At 35.2% G+C, this 21,912-nt stretch overlaps 1 protein-coding gene across 12 annotated transcripts in view; it reads right to left on the minus strand.

Annotated features, from left to right (window-relative positions):
• The window catches only part of SGCG (sarcoglycan gamma), a 143,699-nt gene that overhangs the window by 66,828 nt on the left and 54,959 nt on the right, over positions 1-21,912 (minus strand). For 5 of the 12 annotated variants that reach the window (XR_010387304.1, XM_026108835.2, XM_026108830.2 and 2 more), the window contains one exon: positions 5,956-6,153. Coding sequence is in view for 11 of the 12 variants with exons in the window: in XM_026108835.2 (XP_025964620.1) it covers positions 5,956-6,150 (195 nt within the window). In the remaining variant the exon portion in view is untranslated. Of the gene's footprint in view, positions 1-5,955; positions 6,154-7,420; positions 7,467-13,032; positions 13,128-21,912 lie in introns of all 12 variants that reach the window. The other 7 variants (XM_026108832.2, XM_064505010.1, XM_026108833.2 and 4 more) reach the window with 5 other exon arrangements.

Below are 21,912 nucleotides of genomic sequence, written 5' to 3' on the forward strand. Positions count from 1 at the left end.
AGTCTAACTTGATTTTCAGTTAAAATTTTCCTTTCTTCATTCCTCACATTCCTAGTTTCATATTTCTTGTATTTCCTTAAGTAATCCTCTCCATCTTTTGTATCTGAACTTGCCAAGTATTTAAGTTGTTGTTTACTTAAGCATTTAGCCATATAATTAGTTAATATATTTGAAAATACATATAACACTCATATATAGATCAAGACTTGTATCATTATCTGCTAGCTAATGTATATACCCATTGTTTAGCAAATTGTGTGTGGTTAGGTCTTCAACATTTTCTCATACAATTAAATATCAATAAATTGACATTGCCTTATAGAAAACTTTGGAAAATAATTTTAAAAAATCATATTTAATACTTTGCCTTTGTTCATTATTAATTGCCAATGAAACCTCAAGAGGATTAGGAAAGTTGTAGCTCTGTGATAAAAGTTGTTGGGTATGGGTATATGGGTAGAGCACTCACTAATTACAAGTGGCCCAAAAGAAGAAAATACCTTTGGACGACACTTGGAAAATCCTGCATTTGTTAGTACAGTTGCTGCAGCTGGACAATTTGTTCCAGTGCCAGAAATATGTGCATGTAAAATGGAAACTGGAGGTAGAGACCAATCTCTAGTCTAAGTGTACAAACAGACCTTCCCACTTCTCTGCCTGGATTTGTACTTCCAGCTGAAGTGGAGGCACAAAAGTAGGCTAAAATTTATCCTGTTCTTAGGAATAACTGTGCTTTGAATATGCATTGCTAGACTGGACATAGCATGCTTGGCCTTTCACAGACCAAGTTCATTCCTGTTATGATGAGGTGAGCTACAGATTGTTTTAAGGCTTAGTATTAATGCTTGAGTTTCCTCTCATTAGTGATTCAGAACCCAAGTAAAGCTTAACATGGATGGCAGGAGAATAGAAAACTAAGTGCAGATTCAAACTGTGTTTGACTGATAGTAGAGCTACAGCCATAAAGACTTGCTTGTCTCTTTCATGCTGCAGTTAAAAAATTTGTCAGAGAAGAACCTATGCTAGATGCCAAACTACAGACTGGAGGAAGGCAACTGGTTATCCTGGGCAACATTCTTCTTTCATGGTTACTCATCCTTATTAACATGAAATACAGCACAGATTGCCTTGACCTTTCTTATTCTGGGATACCCTGACAGTTGTGGTTTCCACAAGAACACATGAAACCATGGGTTTCTCCATGAATGGCTAAAAAGAAATTACCAATAATCTTTGGCACTATATACCTAAATGCTATCGTAATTGAATTAATGTGGGGTCTCTGAAAAACAATTCCTTTTGAATCAGAAGTGGTAATCATCTGATCAGGTGCATTTTTCACACTTGAATTTTAGAACACTATCTTGATAACCTATCAAATGCAATAGTGACTTAAAAGTTTTGGTCCGAGTCTTCACTGATCGTTATGTAGATAATGGATTGTTATTATTGGTGAAGTTTTGAGGACTTGAATACTAATTTTATATGTGACAGCAGGGGAGGACAGCTGAAGATTGCTATATTGAAGAGAAAATGTGAAATCAATCTTATGAACCTAGTTTTCCTAATGAATATACAGAGAAGGGGAAAGTAAAAATGAGGAAAGAATACCCTCCTCCTAAACTCAAAAATACTGGTCTGCAGCAATGTAAGCAGTTTAGAAAACAAAGATTATAGCTGTAAAATTATGTATCAGTTATGTAACAAACATACCCAAAGGTCAAATACTTCTTTTTTATACCTCCTACTTAGAAGCTAATCTCTGTAAAGCTTTCAGATGCTGTGTGTTGTGTAAAGCATTGTTAGACAGATTAGCTCAACACAGTCTTTTCCAAACTGTTTGCCAGTCATGCAGCCTCCTAGAGTCATGTCAATATGGATTTGGTATGTTGGGTACATGTTAGCATGCAAGATATATAAATAATTTAAGAATCAAATTCCAAAATATAGATCCTCAGAACGCCTTCTTACATGTCAGATAGATACAGATGTACTAATATCCCTGCAGTTAAATTATGTGATCACCACTGGGCATGCACACAGACACTGCAGTGAGGCTCACTAGCCTGTAACTCTCTGGATTGTCCTTCTGGCCCTTTTTGAAGATTGGTGCAACACTTGACTTCCTCCAGTTGTTGGGGATCTCCCCAATCTCCATGACCTTTCAAACATGGCAGAGGGTGACTTTGCAAGGGCATCAGCCAGTTCTCTCAGCACCCTTGGATCCATCTGGTTCCATGGACTTGTGTGGGTCACGTTCTCTCAATTAATCCCTGACTCAACCCTCATCCACTGCTGGTCATTCACCTTGAACCCTTTCACTAAGTACACAGATCTCAGAAACCTTGCTGGCAAAGAGTGAGGCAAAGAAAGCAATGAGTACCTCAGCCTTGTCTGTGTCTGCTGTCACTAAATCACGCACCCCATTCAGTCATGGGCCCACATTTTCTTTGTTCAGCCTTTTACTACTAACGTAGTCGTAGATGCTCTTCTTGTTGCCCTTGATGTCCCTTGCAAGTTTCAACTGCAGCTGAGCTTTGGCTTTTTGACAGCATCCCTATGTGCCCAGGCAGGTTTTAAAATTCTGCCTTTGTCGCCTGTCCTGACTTCTCCCTCCTGTATACTGTCTTTTTGCACTGGAGCTCTATCACAACTTCCCTGCTCAGCCAAGCCATGCTACATCTACCTGTCTTCCTGCTACATTTACTTGTCTTTCTAAGTATCAGGATGGATTGTTCTTGCATCTGGACAATGCTGTCTTTAAAGACTTGCCACCTTTCCTGAGCTTCTTTACCCTTCAGATCTGCCTCCCATGGGACCTCACCTGTCAGTTCCCCAAATAAGCCACATCTGCTTTGCTAAAGTCCAGGGTTTGTAATCTGCTACTCTCCTTTTATGAAATGAAAGGAAATTCCATACAGTTCTGTTTGTTTAATTCTGAAGGCCTTTGAAATGATAGAGTTCAGAAAAGAGTCCTTTACTCCTCATCCTTCTGAGTATCTACACAGAGTAGATATATCTGTTCATCTTGCTCCATGTCTATACTTGTTCATGTTTTTCTTTATCAGTTTACCTTGGTTGTTAGTATTTATTACATTGTCTGTTTTTTGGGTCGAGTCAGGAGATGCATCCATGGATTAATTCTATGCCAGAGCCTGTTGAAGCTCTGTTCATAGTTTCATTAATATTATAATATGATCTATGAATAGACAGAGCATGTAATTTTAGTATGCTCCAAGTTATTATTTTACCAAAGATTCAAGGATGTTTTACAAAAAGAGAAAGAACTTTTATCCTACAAAAACAAACTTTTAGGTCTAAACAAAAATTTGGCAGCTTGGAGCAGACTTGTCACAAAGGCTGAACTACAGAATTAACTGAATTACAGTGTGTAATTCAACTACTAAAGCACCAAAGCCCCGATGGACTATACTTCAAAAATCTTTTCTGAGTAAGACTACATCCTAAAATCATGTTATGTTGAAAGTTTTCTTTGAGCAAAAACCGTACTCAGAACTGTATTAAAAAGAAACCTTTTTAAATGCTCATCATGCCTTTTTTTCTAAATGTCTATAGGCCTTAGAAAAAAATACCTTTTTTCTTGTATTATTTTACAGAGAAACAGTTCTTAATATTTTTTAGCTATTAATATTGTAATATTGTTAATGGAATAACATTTAAGTATGTTTATAAAACTAGGACTGAATACTTTAAAAGCATTTCCTAAATATAAAATATTTATTATTATAAGTAAACATTATAATAAATAGTGTAATCTCTACATAGTATAGCTAGAATGCATATTTAATAAACATAAAAAGTATTATCACAGCTAAAAGAGACTAATATTCATAAATAATTGATGACTGGATAGGATAATATTTCACAATTTCTTTTAATCTTTTCCCAATAATAGGAATGTTTAATTGGATAAGTAGGATATATATTGGTCAACTGATTTCTAAGAAGACAAATATTTTTTCAAGGTTGGAACTTAAAAAGCAAAAAAAAAAAAAAAAAAAAATCCTGATAATATATTGTTACCTCTCTTTTTGAAACAGTTAAGAAAAACTTGGAGGCATAAAACTTCACTTCCTCAGGAAGGAAAAAAAATTGCTGATAGCATTGGTTATTTCTACAACTTTTACCCTCATTCCTTACAAACAATACTTCCTCAGAGACAGGAAAGGATTTGGATTCTTCATTTATAGTTCCAGACTTTGAACAAGCAGTTAACATCTAGACTTTTTCTTAGCCTTTTCTTAGAGGCTACCAGCACTTTTTTGGATGATTTTTCTAAAGTTTTCTGAGCTACTTCTTGTCTTTACAGATACACTCTGTTAAAACAATATCTAGCAAAAATCTCAGTTCTTTCATGGCCTCACATGTACTTTTCCTGGGAATTGTGACATATGCCTGTACTTTGGACAAATGTTCTTCCTGTTCTATAGCTGAATTTAGTATTTCCCTAGAATCATCCTAAACGATTGATGATATTGCCACTGAGTCACTGTTTAACTGGATATGTCAGAAATACAGAATCTTTAACAGAAAATTAGAGAAAATACTTATAATCATAGAATTTATAGTCCACCCTGTGCAAGGATATAAGCCTGCATTACTTGAATTGTTATCCCACAGCTTTTGTTGTCAAGACATGAAAATATTGTGCCTCAGCAGATTGAGGTATTTGGTGCCTTCCTTGCAGATAAGCGATAGGAGATAGTAGTTCCTGAAAATGGAGTTTCGGATGATATTTTATGATTTTAGACCTGATTGATAGAAATACCAATTCCATACAGAAAAAACAAACCAGCACAAAATAAATTAAAAATCTCTTTTTAAAAAAATAAATCTGAGTCACCTACAAAACAATTTTAAATAATTTTACTTGTTGATATTCTCTATTATGATGTACAGTCACTAAGTGCACATCATCCTTATGAACTGCATAACAGAAAAATTGTACGTGATCTATGTTCTGCACTGTACTGTGTATGACAGTAACAGTGCTGAAAAAAAATTTATGTGAGGGAAGAAACTTCATGGGAATTCAAGCAGTAGTAACTATATTAGTAAGCAGCACTTAAAATTCACCTACTTAAAGTAAAAGAAAGCAGAGTATAGAAATGCTTCTATGAAGATCAAATGCCCTTCGTTTAGTAACAGAGGCATAATAAAGATAGATAATTGGAACTTTAGTATAATACTCTTTCTTTGATGGCATGGGCAGAGCAGTAGGAATTTACTATTATTGCTTTTCTTGTAACAATTCTATTCAAATCATCTGTATATCATGACTGCATTTTAGGAACAAATTACCTTAGCTTTGCTATTCACTGATGCATTTTATTGTATTCTGACTAAAGCTATATCTTGCAGACTTCCATAAGTTACCCGTTAATCTGCTACATACAAAATTACATTATAAATATTAACATATATATCATAGAGCTCCTTAGCCTAAAGTCTGAAGCAGTATAAACCACCTCCGGGCTTTAATTAATCGGCCAAATAAATTGTTAAATTTTAGACGCTGATAAAAGGGAGAAGATGGCTAAGAAAAAAATGGCAACCTTTTAACACTATGGAATTCTGTAGAAGATAAAATTACAGAAAACACATTTTTAAAAAGCTAAACAGAGACTATGAGTCAAGAGTAAAATACATCCTCTTCACAGCAGTTAGAATCCATTTCAATAAAAGGCATCAATGACTTCAGTATCTTAAAGATTATTACGAATACAGAAATCACAGATGGATAAATATGTTCAAAGATGGATATTTTACATATACTTTCAACATAAGTACAAATTACAATTGCAAAGGAAGAAAAAAGAACCATGTATTACATACAGAGAAGCTAATGTACATATGAAATTAGTGAAGTAGTGAGGCAGGAGAAAGAACAGAATATGGCTAGAAAAAGAATGGAAAATTAAAGAAGACACTTACTGGAGAAAACCACATCACTTTAAGAATCCAAATGGTCAAAGAAAAATTCACAACTAGGATGATCAGCAGGAGGAGAACAAATACGTAGAGGCAACGCTTTCTCCAGCCATAAATGCCAATTTTGTAGACATATTCATTCTTTGGCCTCTCTAGGCTAGTGCCTGGTGTTGTTGTTGTGTATTGTTCACGTACCATCTGCTATATAATGAAAAGAAAAAAGAGACTGATTAGTTATTTGAGTTAATTAAAAAAAACTTAAAAAGTAAATATTAAGATATAATTGTAATAGAAAGTTATTAGAAACTAGAAATTCTTACAAAGTTTTGCCTGGAAAACATTTTCATCTTATCTTACTTTTTGATATACACAATGTGGGGCTGTTTTAACTTATCAGCTGCATTAATTGCTATTTCCAGGAGGTGCAAATTTATTATATCCTACACAGAATGGCAAAAATTTCCATTTTTCCATTTACATTTTTCATAATATTCTATCTCCCTCATCACAAAATATCTCAAAGAATCACATCATAATCTGCAGCTCACAGAACAGTATTATTTTACAATAGAACTACTGTTACTAGTGGTTAATAAATTGTTTCTACCTTGCAAGTACATGATTTAAAAACCACTTCTACATATTTTTTCCCCAATCCAGTAACAATATGCATTCTTTGTGCTGCAAAACTAAGCTACGTATCACCAGAATGTGCAAATATCTTAAGCATCAAAACCTGTATACAAAGAAATGAAATAGTTCTTAAAATTGTAAAGGAAATCATGATTTCTCAATTTCTTATCAGATATTAATATTTAAAGATATATCAGCAGCAAAAAAAAAAAAAATACTTCATAGGGGAATACCACTTCCTTCATCCTATATTATACATTTCAAAGAAGCATTTTTTTAATTTAAAAATATCTTACTAGACTACACCTCCTCTAAACATGAGGATATTCACTGATTTACACCTTACAGATATCAACAACAAACATTTCATTAAAGTTTACATTTGAGCCGAGAGAATAAAATCTTAACAGCTGAAGCTGCTTATCAAGGGCAACAGTGGGTAATATCTTTCTCATTTCCACTGATATAAAAAGAAAAAAAAAACCTGCAATGGATGTCAAAAAGAAAATAGATACTGTAAATTCAAGTACTTTCTATGAGTCACGTTACTCCAAGGGCATCTCACATCCAAGAATTGGTCCATTTCCCTACAAGAAAGTATTCCCAAACGAGAGTGCCTTCAGACAGGTTTCTCATGAGGTCTCCTCTCAAGTCTGAATTTACTCCTGGGAATTAGATCACTATTGTAAGGACACATAATTTTCAAAACACTATTAAATTATATCCTTGCCCAGCTGCTAAATTACTCCAAATCATTAAAGAAGTTCTTTCTAAGTCTCCTGCAGAGGCATCCTGTGTCTGTAACAAGCTGGTGGCTCTCAGTTCTGACCCTCACCTCTAGAAATACATCAGTCTTCTGTGTTATATAGCTTCCTATAAATCTGCAAGGCAGAGAACACAATATAAGTTTCAAGTAAACTGAAGTTCATGCATTACTATCTCTTTGCACATGTGCAGTACTCATCTCATTTTTGAATTTTTTTATTGAAAAAGCTGTATTTCAGAAATTCTTTCAAAGTTTTCATTTATTACTGATTCATATAAAAAATCAGACTTGATCATTGGCAGTTCATAACGTAACTGTGCTACAGCCATAATGGGATATTTTCACCAATCTGTTGCTGTTATCAGTCCCAGTAGCCCATGATCCTGTGTAGACAAAGCTTTTCATTAGCTGGAAATATTAAAAATTGTATAAAGATATATTAGCAGAGAATCACAGATTCTGAAATAATTTGGCATTATTATAACAAAATTTTAGATTTACAAGATGGTAGTTAATATTGACAATGTGAATTACTTTTGTTTAAAAAAATCAGATCATATTTTTCAGTTCTGCACATTTTTCAAGCACCTTGTACTGATAATAGGATACCGTGTGTTTATGAGCTTCTACCAGTTTTGTTGCTGTGTCACTAATCATTGTATCACAAGTCATATCATTCATAGAGAAGCTGCCTTTTATCTTAAACCTATTTTACCATGCTCTGCCAAGTAAGATAAATTGGGACATTTATACCTAAAATGGACTTCATAAAGCACTTGGGAAAATCTTTACCCTTACTTCCACAGAGATTTCTCCCAAACACTAACACTTACTAGGATAGGATGCAGTAACTGCTATCCAGTGACACCAAGAGATATACTTAGAGAAATTATCTGCATAGTTCTTGCCCATGTATAGTACCATACCATGTAATATTCTAACATGGAAAATCTGCGGAGTTTCTTATTCTTGCCTTCATTCCACACACACGTAAAGGGTTAGTAAAACAAGAAATGAGACAGATGAGAGCTAGAGAAACTTCTGTAGTAACACAATCCTCCTTCACAAAGACAGACTGCCTGTTCTTTGAGACCATAAAAAAAAAATCCACTTCTAAGAATACTTAAAAGGTTGTCTCAAAAGAGCTATGGAAAATTGACCATTCTCTAGAAACTTTATAATCTCATTCAATTAGCTGAGCCTTCTGCAACAAATCTCTAAATATGGCATCTGAACTTCAGTTTATTGTTCCTCTGTTGCTGTCCCCTACATCCTCAAGATAAATTTCTCAGTGGAAACAGCATTTGACAAAGAGTGAATTAATTCTCAGATCTTTTGTTAGGCCTCCTGTCCCTGCTACTGCAACCAATTCTGTTTTATTCAAGTTCTTATTTCAATCTCATCACACTGGTCTCAGAGACTGGGATTCATCTCACAGTGTTAGACATCAACAAGTTAGCTTTCAACACCTGAGCTAGTCATCCTGGACTTCCTTTATGGTCAGTGAAGATAAATACACCCCTGCAGGGAATTATTTATCCAACTTATTTTAGATGTGTATTTTAGACATCTGATGAACTGATCCTTAAATGTATTTAATTTCTCTCCATAAAAAGAAAAATAAAGAGAGCCTAGGATGACTACACACTGCAGACATGAGCATTTGATCAGATTAATTCTAACCAGAATAATTTCCAGAAGTATGCAATCCAACAAGAAGATAGGATTCTTTTGATTCCTGTTCTCCTTTCTTCCACTTTCTTCCTGTTGTAAAATGTTTATTGTGTAAGTCAAAGATTTTATACATAATGCACTATGTACTGCTCTTTAATGAGGCAAGGTCAAAATCTATTATGCATTTTATCAAAAAATGATGAATTTTGTGATTGTTTTCAGCCTGGCAGTAATTCCACAGGGGATATCTCCCAGTGCAGCTCCATTCTCTGCACAAATTATTTTTTCCTGACAGAAGACAGTGCTGTTGTTTCTGAGCATTAGGACTACCGAGAATTGCTCTGGTCATAGCAACTGGGTATTAAGTAATGATGGCCCAGACAACCGACTGCTTTGAAAAGAAGCATGAAATTTTTTTACGTAACACAGTATTTCAAGAAGTTGTAATAAAGAGGCTTTAAAGAGAATTAGTGCCCGAGACCTAGTAACTGAAGGTGAAATACTGTAAGAATTGATACTGTTGGACTCTTTAATCTGGAAGGATCAACAGATGGTCGTTGCTGTGATGGCTCCCCATACTACTGACTTACATGATTGTGATCTGAAACTACAAAGAAGAATGCTATCAGACATGCCTAGAGAAGTCAGAGAGAAATTCTTTTATAGCTTCCAGCTGTTTCAGGAAGCTGAAAAGAAAACATTAGACTCCTTCACTAGAAGTCTGGTGAAGTCTTGGCTGGTGAAGTCTGCCAGGATTCAAGTGAGACTCTTAGAAGGAGAACAACAGACATTTTGTACCATGATGAAAAATACGGTCTGGAATCATATTTTGTTTGAAATCATCTAATAACCATGAAACTGTAAGTTGGCTGTGTCAGAGCATACTAAACAGACCCCAGGACAGAAACAGATAGTTAGACATTTGGGTATACACATTAGTTGGAGAACCAATAAAGGTACACAAAGAACAGTGACTTTGGTAACTGTAAACTTATATTCTTTTAAAAGGAGGCAGCATATAGTCATGAGCTACAGAGAGAGAACAGTCTTTGCAACCTGTACTGCAGATAAAATAATGATTTAGTTTCAGATTGAAAGTTACGACATAATCCAAAATGGGCCATAAAAGTATTATTTGGATCATGTCATCATTTACATAATAATAAGACAGTCTTCTACTTAACTGGAAGTGGAGTTTCATGGTGCTCCTCCTACATATAGGCCCACCATCAATGAGAAGCCAAATAGGACTAAGTCAAATAACTATATATTCCTTACTGATTTTTGTATATGCAGCCATAATTCACAGGATCTAGTTCTATCATGGCAGATAGCTATTTGAAAGTATTTTCCCAATAGTGATTGTCTGTTTTACTGGGATCCATTTTTAACCAATTACTTCTTATCTATTTGCTGATTTAAATCAGATACTCAATGCAAATTAGGTGCTAAATGATTTGTTATAGATTTTAAACAGATTTTGATAGCTACAACTTCTGAAATATCTGCACACAGTTGATATTTTGACCATGTGAAATTTTCTCATGTCTTCAGGGGTTACAGGCAAGCGTTGCATGGAACGAAAGAAATTCCTGAGCTTTGGAGCACATATATGAGCTGCTAATGAGAGAGGTATATCTTTTCTTTGTGCTGCCAAAGCTGCCCTGTGAAACTACTCTACTATCACATAACATTTCCTTGGATCTATTCCACTTTTTTTTCATGCAAGATTTAGAGACTGACTTCTGTGACTTGCATAATTCAGAGGTCCAGGAAATTTTTATATTTATATCTAGATAATGAAAGACTGGTCATCAATAATGTTACTGTTGTTTTTAGGTTAGTTTGGACCTAAAGCTCAAAACGCTATTCTGATAGCTCTGGAATATTCAATTAAGACAACTGTGCTTTGAAGAAGGAACTTTCAAATTTGTCAGTAAGCCTGCTTGAGAAAGCAAGCCTGAGTAGAGGCTTGTTAATCATATTTTCAGGAATTATTTATTCTCATAGTGATTACTGAAGACAGAATAATATTTCAGTTAAAATAAGGTTTTTATTTAAATTGCAAAAATGTACTTACAAAAATGTGTTTTCTCTTCACTATTTTTGTTCATAAATGGCTACATTATTTTCTTGAAACAAAATAAAAATTTCTCCTTAATACATAGTTCAGATCTGTATTACCTCAGCATTTTACATGCTATCATAAAATAATCAATAATAATAAACAATTAGAAATAATTTAAAATTTAAAATTACTTTAGTAAGTTAATACTATAACCAACTATAAATGCATTAATTATTAAACAATTATTAGCATTTTATATTTTGGACTGTTTTCAACTGTGTTGAAAATTTTGGCAAAGAGATAAAAAGCTTAACACTCAAGAGATACCTCTTCAAGTCAGAATTAAGATGAACTGGTGAGGTATCATGAAGAAATGTGCACCACTGATGCTCATATTATACATGTTCTTTTGAAAGGGAGCTTCAGACACCAGTGCTTCGACACTTTACCGTTTAAATGAAGTATATTCACATACAAGAAAATTAAGAGTATACATGTGGGTAAAAGAGGTGACAGTGTGCTAAAGTAAAACAGTTGAGTAGAAAGACCATTCATGTCATATTAAATTTTTCCTAAATTTTTGTGTCATTATGAACAAACTGTAAACCGAAATAAAAACACCTATCAATTCAGGCAAGTGAAGAAGTATTTTTTACAATCTGCATACAGTATCTTCACAGAACACTATCTTCAGTAATGTTGTGTGTATATAATGCATTGGGCTAGATGGCTGTTATTGTATAGTATGAACACCCAGAAGTACATTAAGATTCTGACTTCACAATTTGTTGGCATTCGGGCATGCAATAAAAGGCGCACTTTTATCTTTGCAGAGAACAGAAGCAGTCCACTGATTAAGCATTAGGAAATAAGTACAGCCATCACATTTTTCTGCTAGGGGAAGAAAAGGTGAGGCAAACCTGTAGTTCAAAAGAAAAAAAAAAAAGAAAAAAAAAAGAAACAGAGAGAAATATCTGAAATCCCTATGGAAAATCTCTCAAGCTCAATCAGACAGGTGGAGAAAACTCAGACTTTTGTGACTAGATGAAACTTTTCCAACTCTTTTCAGCCTTCATTCCTACATCATGTATTTAATATTGCTTAACTTTGTTTTGCTGAGATTTGCATACTGTATGGTATATTATAGTTTGAATTGTAAACTAGTGTCATCAGCTAAAAAGAGCTGGATCCCTGCAGCATAATTTCTAGAAAACAGCACAGAGAAATTCATATGGCCTAGTTAACTGTTTGCATACCTTGCAGTGCAAATTTCCATAATAACTATGAGTTCATCACAATTAACAGCTTTGCACATTTTAAATATTACTGCAATAGCTGACTGGTAGTCACTGACAGCATAAGAAAAAGTGCTGTGTTATAACTGATTATTTTTATATCTGTGTACTTTTGAATTTCTTTCGCTGTAATAATGTTTTAAAAATTTTGTTTTCAATCTTTCAACTAGATTTATTTTTTCTCCTTTACATCAGTCGGATTAGAGAAACTGACTTGCATGAAAGGCACTGTGATACTCCCTTCCAAACTGGAAGGCCAAGCGAAAATGCTAGATAGATTTTTTTTCTATAAATTATTTTTTATTTCTGCATGTCTTACTAATATTTTGAGAAGTAGCTTGTTTCTGGGATAATAAATCTTGGGTCTTTAACATAGAATACCTAGAATTCTTAAATTTATTTTGAAAAATTTGTGAGCCTACGCGCTCTGAAATTCAGTCACCCTTACAGCTAAGTTTCCTGCAGCTACATTGACTACAGTCATATGGAAAAAAGAATTTTCCAATCTCAGGATTATTTATTTTTCTGATGTTTCCAACCTATTCTACTCTGTCTTGGGAGAGAGCAAATATCATTTCAAGAATACAAAGCGCTTAGAATAACAGATGTATAAGTGACTGGATAGTGATGTGGGTGAGACTCACCTAGATGACTGTCTCAGCCACAAGGCTGCTGATTAGTCCTCGTGCAACTCACTGCTATTACAGAAAGGAACAGTCTGTTCAGCCATTGTTTTCACCTGACAACGAAAGACTGAGATCAAATAACTGGTGTCAAGACTGTTTAAGTATTTACATGCAGGACTGCAAGTCCAGCAGGAGGGTTGAAGATACTTACGTACTGCAGCCAGCATCAAGACAGCTGACTCTTCTACCTGTGAGGATTCTCTCTCCTCCCTGGACTTAAAAATCCTTTCCATATGAAGTACAAGCCAGCATGGATTCATTTCTTTAGATCCTTTTTTATTATTGAATCACATCTTCAACAAAGTGTTTATAAATAAGGTAGACACGCCAAAAATTAAAATACTAAAATGTATGAGTCTTTTTCCTTAAACTCTCAGTATAGGTTTTCAATAGATACAAATACACAAAATAGAAGGAAACTGCTTAATCTGTTCTTTTGTCCTCTGAATACATGACAGAAGAAAGGTGTTTATTATGGAATTATGGTTTATTTGTGCTTTTTCATTCAATTTTAATGAACTGAAAAATGAATGTGACAAAAAGTAATCTTTGATCTATCATGTAACAGTTTTCCCAGAATAGAAACATAGATTCACAGAATAATGAAAGTTGCAAGGGACCTCTGGAGGTCATCTCGTCTAATTCTCTGCTCAAAACAGAGTTAACTTTGACATCAGAAGTGGCTAATGGTTTGAGAAAAAAGGGGTAATCAGTTATAGTCAGGAACTGATTTTCTTCTGTAGCCTTAGCCTCTCTGAGTAATCCTGTTACACCTTGAATATCTAGAGAGTACATAACAAGCTGCCATTGCACTTGTTTTTATGCATTTTGCAAGTTCTTCCTTCAAGACTGCTTAGACTTTACTGTCTTTTTACATTTAACCTCTGGAGTTTTGATTCTATTTTCCCCATTTGGATACAACTAAAATGTTTTAATGAGTATCCTTCTACTTCTGATAACTTCCCTTGCCCTGCCTTTCAGCCTTTTAGTCCCTCCAATGTCTTTTCAAAGAGTTGTCATCCATTTGCTCTGAGCACACAGCATGTTCTCTTGAAATAGTCGGCATGCAGAAAATTGACTCTTAAAAATCCCTTTTTGTTTTCTTTTCGCAAGCTGCTTCCTTTCTATGTACCTCTCCTTTTTTTGGTAAGTTTAGCACAATGGTTAAGATTCTTTGCCTCTGGTTGCTCCAACAAAGATACTGGTTCTAAATTCAGTATGGCCAGTGTTACAATACACGCTTTGAAGACAACATGAAAGGGACCTGGTGCACTGCTCAGGAGAAAGTCAGGAAATGATTCTGTTTCCTGAGAAGCTGCCCCCGAAAACAGTCATTAATGGTACCTAAAAATGTAGTCTGAATATTGCACCCAATCATGACATTTATACTATCTACATAGAGGTAAAAGAAAAAGCACAGTTTTCTTTTGTAGTGTTTCTGATCTACTACAACATGTCATACTCATTGTAATCACCCTGTCAGGTCATTAGCAATATAGTCTTTAGTATTATTAGACTTCTACTTAAATCTCACATTTCATTGCATGTAGACTATACCTTGATATACTTGCTTTATTAATCTCCCTTTACAGTAAACTTTTGTTAACACATAGCACAACCCATACAACCTTGACTGTTCTTTCTGTCTACTTTTATCTTGATTTTAGCCACTGATTGTTTTCCTTCTGTAAGTTTTCAACATAACTAATAAGCTTCATTTAGTTTCCTAGCTTCCTTAGAACTAGGCATTTTAATTTTCCTATCTTATTTTTAAGTGACAGAATATGTATGCCTTTTCCTTATCTCCCACTCTTCTGTATCCAACGTAAGTGCGACTGTTCAGTCCAATTGGTCTTCATCATTTCCTCTTGCCAACTGCTTTTTTTATCCTGTAGTTGGGGATATGTGGTTTTTATGACTTCTCTCTCTATATCATCTCAAAATACGCTCTTCTGCACTTTTCAGCTTTCCCTCAACCTTAAGTTTAAAAAACTCAAACCATTTTAAAGTATTATGTGTCTGGTTGCATTTCTGTTAAAATGAAGATGTCATTCTTGTTATTGATTCCCTCTATTCTAAGAGTATTTCCTGTTCCTAATGAATCTGAACCCCTTTCCTCACTCATACTCTTTCTATATGGCCTTGCACATGGTAGTATGTATGTGATGTCTCAAAGATTCAGGTACCATGGAGGTCCTGGTCTTAAGCTACCTTTATCTTGGTGTTAGCTCTTCCTCCAGAATCTCTGCTAGTTTCTCATTATTAATTTTCTAGGCTCTCAGGAACTTTAATGATTCCTTCAATTTCAAGATCACAGACCTGTACCCTCTCCTCTGTCTAGCTGACTGAATCATCTACTTTCCACAAAATGCCTTCTTTTCCACCCAAATAGAGCAAGGTTTCCCAAATACTGATGCTAGGTATAAATTATCACTAACAGTACTCAATCTACTTCCAAGTTACTTGTTAAACTGTAGCTGCAATTACTTCTCATGCAGTTACCCCTGCTTTGTGCACAGTGCATCCATCTTTGTGAAAATTCTGGGCCCCTGCAGATCTGAAATCCAGCTGCATTAGCTGGATTTGGTAACAAAGGAAAGGGAATAAGGCAGATTAGCCAGCTATGTATGGATCAGAGTCTAAGATGTAGTTGTAATGCAGGCACAGAGGGATGTTATATTCCTATTCATTTGATTAAGATTTTATGCTTAATGTGAAGTTCTGCTCTCAGCATAAAAATATACTACATTTCCTGGCTCTGCAGAATGTTTCATTCCACATAATGTTACTAACATATATATGTATGAGAAAAGGGCTATTTCCAGTTTAATATACCATCTTAATTTTCTTCAGCATGACCTCAACTCATGAAATTTTCATTTTTTTTCCTACTTCATTACTGTAATAATTAAGTCTGTTGAATATCTCACTAGCCTGCTTAGTTTAACTACCATATTTGATGATATGCTTGCTAAAGCTGCCTTTTGGTGGGGATGCAACAGTTTCTATGAACACTGATTCTAGTGGCAGCCTATCTAGGAAATTAAGAGAGTACAAAAATGACTAGATGAGCTAAGGTAGCATATACAGAGCTTTCTTCATATTCTCCTCTTCTTTCTCCTCCCTCCCAATAGGAGATAATTTTAATCTGGGGGGCTTCTACTCTCTTGCAAATTAAGCCTGAATGAGATTAAATCATTCGGGCTCACAATGACAGTTGAGCACGGAGAAATGTTACAGTGGAGACTCTGGTATCATTAATATTTGTTAAGTCTTGCAGGACTCATCAGTATAACTTTCCTCTTATATGGAGGAGGAGGAAACCAGGGATCTATACCTATTCACTTCCCAACTATAGAACATGCTATATGCTGTCACTGTCTCCCAGTCAGGAAGTATACACAAAGTTCAATGAAGGTAGTAAGAGTTTCTCTACCTGTGTGTCTTCCACAGCTTTATGTTCTTTTGCAACTTGTCTGCTACTCCATAAATTCTTTTAATAATATTTTAAGGAAATATTGTTCATAGTTCACTCACCTGAAAGAAGGTCAAGCCAGATAGGTCACCAATGGAGCAAATATTAGAAATCTAAAACTGAGAATCCTTGTCTTAAATCATTTGCTCAGGAAGTAAGAAACCCAAAGGAATTTAGTGTAGCCCACTGAGACAACTAGAGACAAATTCAGGGTAATAGTAAAACCCAGAACCTAAAATGCTCTTTAGCTCAGGATCTGAACGTGTGAATTCCAGTGAACTCCCAAGCTCAAAATTAAGTTCTTCCATTTTGCTTTCCTAGCCTAGGCAAGTTACAATGTATTCTGAACTCACACAAATGTTGATAGTTATGAGCACATAAAGTCTCTCAGTTCCAATGCCATAACTTCTGTCCCTTGCTTCCTAATTTGGTGCATTTTTCTTCCTCTTCCTATTATCCCTTTCCTGTATGTTACTCCTAATGATGAACAAGTCCAGAGGAAAGGAAAGACTCATTGCTAAAAGAAGTCTGATGAAGAAGGAGGAAATACACTGAGGATGTTGTTACACAGCTTACAGGATAAGAAGGAGACAGCTCACATGGCTCATGCTGGGAAGGGAAGCCTGAAGTATAGTGGAAATATTCCCTTAGTCACTATCTCAAAGAATATCTGCTCCGCAGATTGCTGTCCTTAAGACAGCAATAGGCCTCCTTAGCCTTCTCTTCCTAAGACTGAACAAACCCAGGTCTCTGAGCCTATCCTAATATGTCATGTGCTCCAGCCTCTGACCATCTTGGCAGCCCTCTGCTGGACTCACTCCAACATCCACTGATTCAACAGATACTTTCAAAAGATTCAGTGGGTATTGCGTGAAAATTCTGGGATATGGTAACGAATCCAGCTTCCTCCTCCTTCCAAAGCCTGGAAGCTTTTTTATAAAGGCCTTACTAGTGTTGTCTGGAAGTTCATTTGGCTCTCAGGAGCTTAGAGACTTTTTTGTACTATTGCTGATGGTGCATTATGCCACAGGGAAGAATTAAAAGGGAAGTTTCAGTTACATGTTGAAATTGGAAAAAGAAGAGTTTGCATTTCACCTTTATAAGCATGTAAGTGAGAAAGAGTGGGAATAACAAAAGACAACTGAGATGAACTGACAATGAAACTACTGCTTAAAAATTGAGGATTGGTGACTAGAGTGAAGTAAAAGAAGGAAAGACATAATCATATAAAATGACTTCTGAGTAACTGGATCTATGTTTACTGAAGACTTTGGTTTCTCTAAATCAGCTGTCCTGTGCTCTTAATCACACAGAAAGTTGCACAGCTTCTTTCCACATGCCCATGGTATACCTTTTGGTTCTGAAGAATGCAGGGACTGGAAAATCTAATAAATTTTCCATCTATATATTATAAAATGATGGTCCTTACAGAACTGTAAATTACCCTGGGAGTTGGATACTGCATGCTTTCTTATTCTGATCATTTGATCTTTCTAAGTGTCAAAAGGCTTTTCTTCAGGTGAAAGTGGAAGGTTTCTCCTTGGGTTGTTATTCTTTGCAGCTAACATAGTTTTACAATGTGATCCAAGCTGACATTCCAAGAAGAGAAACTGACAGAAGATGGCTGATAAATTTACAGCAACTTTTCCTATAATCTATCACATGTAGCTTTTGTTCACTAGGATTCTAGTTCTTTTATTTAGTGACACCTAAATGATTCCCTTATTCATAACAGACATACACACTACACTGAATGCAGATAAGACCTTTCTATTCAGTCCAAATTACTGTAATTTGTTGAGAAAGTCTGGCATTGAATTCTTAAGGCAATTTGTAAATAATTTGATGGACAACATTCTGAATAAAATACCAAATTATAGAATTTTGTATAATTTTGGATATGTAAAGTAAAACAGACAAGACTCTGATACAGTTACTGTCTACACTGTATAGATTTATGTCCTTATGTGATCTATCCTGGCCATCCAATTTAAAATTATTATAGAAAAAAAATTAATTAAATTAGGCACACGGCAACTGATTGAAATCACAAGTAAAAAAGCTGACCATTAAAAACAGACATAAAGTCAGACCACATCTAGCAACATATTTCTGTATCTCTAATCACCTGATGGAAGTCAGTCAACAATGCTGTTCACTATTAGTAGCAGCAGCTGTTAACACAACTTGATGTTAAAGTAGATTGTTTTCAGTACTTACCAACATCTTTGAAAGTATTCTGAATTTGTATTAGTTATAAGGATTAAAATTCAAGAAAAAGGTTTTTCTTAACTGGTATCATTCATGGGAATAAAAAAAAGGAGAAATAATACAGCATGAACTCAGGACTAGGACACGTCTCCAATGAGAAAAGATACTTTTAAGATACATTGGTATTGTTTTAAAGTCTTGTAAATTGTTAAAGTATTAGAAATCCTTGTTTTATTCACTGATTTGCTTCTTCATACATTAGTTATATTTCTTATTGACTTTCAAGCTGTTCTCTGATCTCTGAGATGTTACTTTTTTAGTTCCATTGTAGTAGATAATAGAATGATTTATTAAATAAGCTAATACAATTTCATGCTACAAGTCATAGCCCCTTAAGCGTGTAAGTATAAAAGAAACAATTTAATTTTTCTGTAATGGAACACACTAAAAAAGCAAGAAATTAGCTTATGAAGCAAATGGGAACTCAGTAGTCTAACAACTAGCAGTCTATGAACTATAAACAATGAGATACTTCATGCGAAGAACACAAATGAAGTAAGTCCTCCTCTGTCCTAACAAAACTGACATTTAAAAGTAGGTGACGTAATCATAAATCTATTGGGAAAAGGAGAGAGGAAAATAGTTTTTTTTGCTGATCTTTGCTGAATCCTGCTGTGAGCCAACCAACATAGAATGTGTATGGGCTGGAAAGGCGGGGCTTTTGTAAATATTCTTATCAGGCATGTCAAATTGTAATTGTTTAATTGTAACTACTGAGTGATAGTATGGATGTGGCTACTCTGTTTCAGAGAGTAAGAGATTTTAACAGTATGGATGCTGGCCATCCTATTTCAGGTGGACTCTTCCATAAGCACATTTGAACTGACCACTGCAAATCTAGATCTTTTTTTTTTTTTTTTAACCTTCAAGTACTTGACTTTGCTACCTTTATTATGCTTTGAAGTCATTCAGATTTGTTTTCATTTAACCTGGATGAAAAAAAGCCAACAGAACAAAAAAGAAAAAATAATATGACTTACTATTCACATTGACTTAACTCATCTGCAGAGTCCTCATCTTCCTGAGCTAACAACAAAACTGGTTGCAGTAGTAGGTGTTTGTCCTCTATATGCACCAGTACTGAGAGAGAATGAGACACTGTGGCAGAGTATTTCCTACTTAGTTTTTTTTACAGCAAGACAATGATAACACTAAGGAACCTTGGGTTCCATCTTGAGCATTGGGTAGGATTGTCTTCTCTCTGTCCATCTGCCCCAGAGACTGGATCAGCTCTTCCCTTGAAAATTTATCTCTGTTCTTTGTCTTCCCCTTCCTCATGCAGTCAGGTCAGATTTTTTTAGCCAGACTACTTTCCTATCATTTCCATTTCTCCCAGGTTTTGTTGAATCTCTTTCTTCCTCCCCTACTTTCTTACAGTCTTTATGTATTTTCTTTCACCCTTTATCCAGTCTCAGTCTTCCTTCTCATCTCTGGCTCTTTCCCTCCCCTGCAATTTTCCGACTCCTTCTTTCAGTGTAGTTCTCCAGTTATTTCTTGTCTTCATTCATATCCTAAGCGCTCTCTTTTCCTGTTCCTTTAACCTTCACAGTGACTGTTAATTCCAGTCTCTTTATCAAATCTATCCCCAGCATTTCTCTCAGATCCAACATTCTTGGAAGACCAGGCTCAGTTTTTGTCTCTCTTGAGGACCCCTTGTCTTTATCTACTTCTTTCCTCATTTGGCTTTTGTTCGCTCCACCTTAAAATCAACTCTTCCTCCAGCAGAGGTATAGGAAAGCAACTCACTGAGATCACAGGAATGACAGGGTCTCAGCTCTCATTTCCAATTTCCAGCCCCAAACCTATTGCAGTGAAAATTGTGCTTCATCTCTATACTCCTGACAGAAGTATGAGTACCCATTCATTCTGCGGTGATGGCTCATTAATCTGGTCAGGAGAAAAGCTGTAAGAAACTAAAATATGAGCAGAAACATAAAAGACTGGCTGAAACATTTCTCCCAGGGACACTGAATTAACTGTGATTTTTAAGGTTAAAAAATGGGTAAGTTTGGAGAGATTTTTCACAAGGATATAGAGATGAGTACTTTGTCTAGTACATACTGTCCTCAATATGCTGATCTGGACCATTTTTTTGCTAAAGATTTTCCTATATTACATCTAGAAGACTAAACTAAATAGGGTCAAGTCACGGGCTTAAGTACTGTGAACATCCATACTGTTTAACCAATAGCATGCTTCCTGAAATAGTTTGGTCCATACCACCTGGCACTTTGTCAGACATGGCCATGGCTAGTTCATGGTCTGTTTTTTTACACCACTTTACAGTACTCTGTTTTGCTGGAGAAGAGAATTAGTTGTGCAGATGCAAGCTGTGCCATGCCATTTGCCTTCAAAGCTGAGGATTAGCCTTTACTAGTACAAGTGTGACTTACCCATCCTTCCCCCTTCCCTCACCCCTCCAAAATCAAGTGAACACTGTCTGTATTTTCTGCTCAAGCAAATTATTCCTCCTCCACTGGATTGTGCCACTAAGTGCTTGTGACACCATTTAAGTGGTCTTTATTTTATACATTGAACCAAACAGTAATGAGTTCCCAAATAGCAGGCAACAATAATTTTCCTATACAGAATACATTTAACATACATTTCACTTTCCTTGAGGAGATTACTGAGATTGTAAAATCTCTGTGTGGTGAACAAGAATACAATCTGCTGCATGGATTCAAACCTACTTCTCAGAAAAAAAAGTTATTGATTTTATAAAGGGGAATAATTCCTCATCTGAAATTAAAAAAATTATCAACTTGTGACAGTCCAGAAGAAATGACCTATTTTGCATCACATGGTAACTGCATCAGGCTATGTATTGTAACAATAATTTATAATGTTTTTATATAAATTTGCCTGTAGGCACAAAAGGTGTCATCCTGGAATATGCTTTAATATTTATAGATTAATTTTTCTCTTCTTCCCTGCTACATCCTTTTCAATAACTTTTCCAAATTGCTTATCATTTGAAAATTCTACCAAAGGTAAAACATACCTATACTCTTTAAAGGCACAATTCTATTTTGTCTTAGAAATTGGAAGCCTGGCTAACAATTTGACATTTTAGATATGCCATGAAATTC

This window comes from Dromaius novaehollandiae, chromosome 1 (assembly GCF_036370855.1).
Source record: "Dromaius novaehollandiae isolate bDroNov1 chromosome 1, bDroNov1.hap1, whole genome shotgun sequence".
NCBI classification, from domain to species: domain Eukaryota; kingdom Metazoa; phylum Chordata; class Aves; order Casuariiformes; family Dromaiidae; genus Dromaius; species Dromaius novaehollandiae.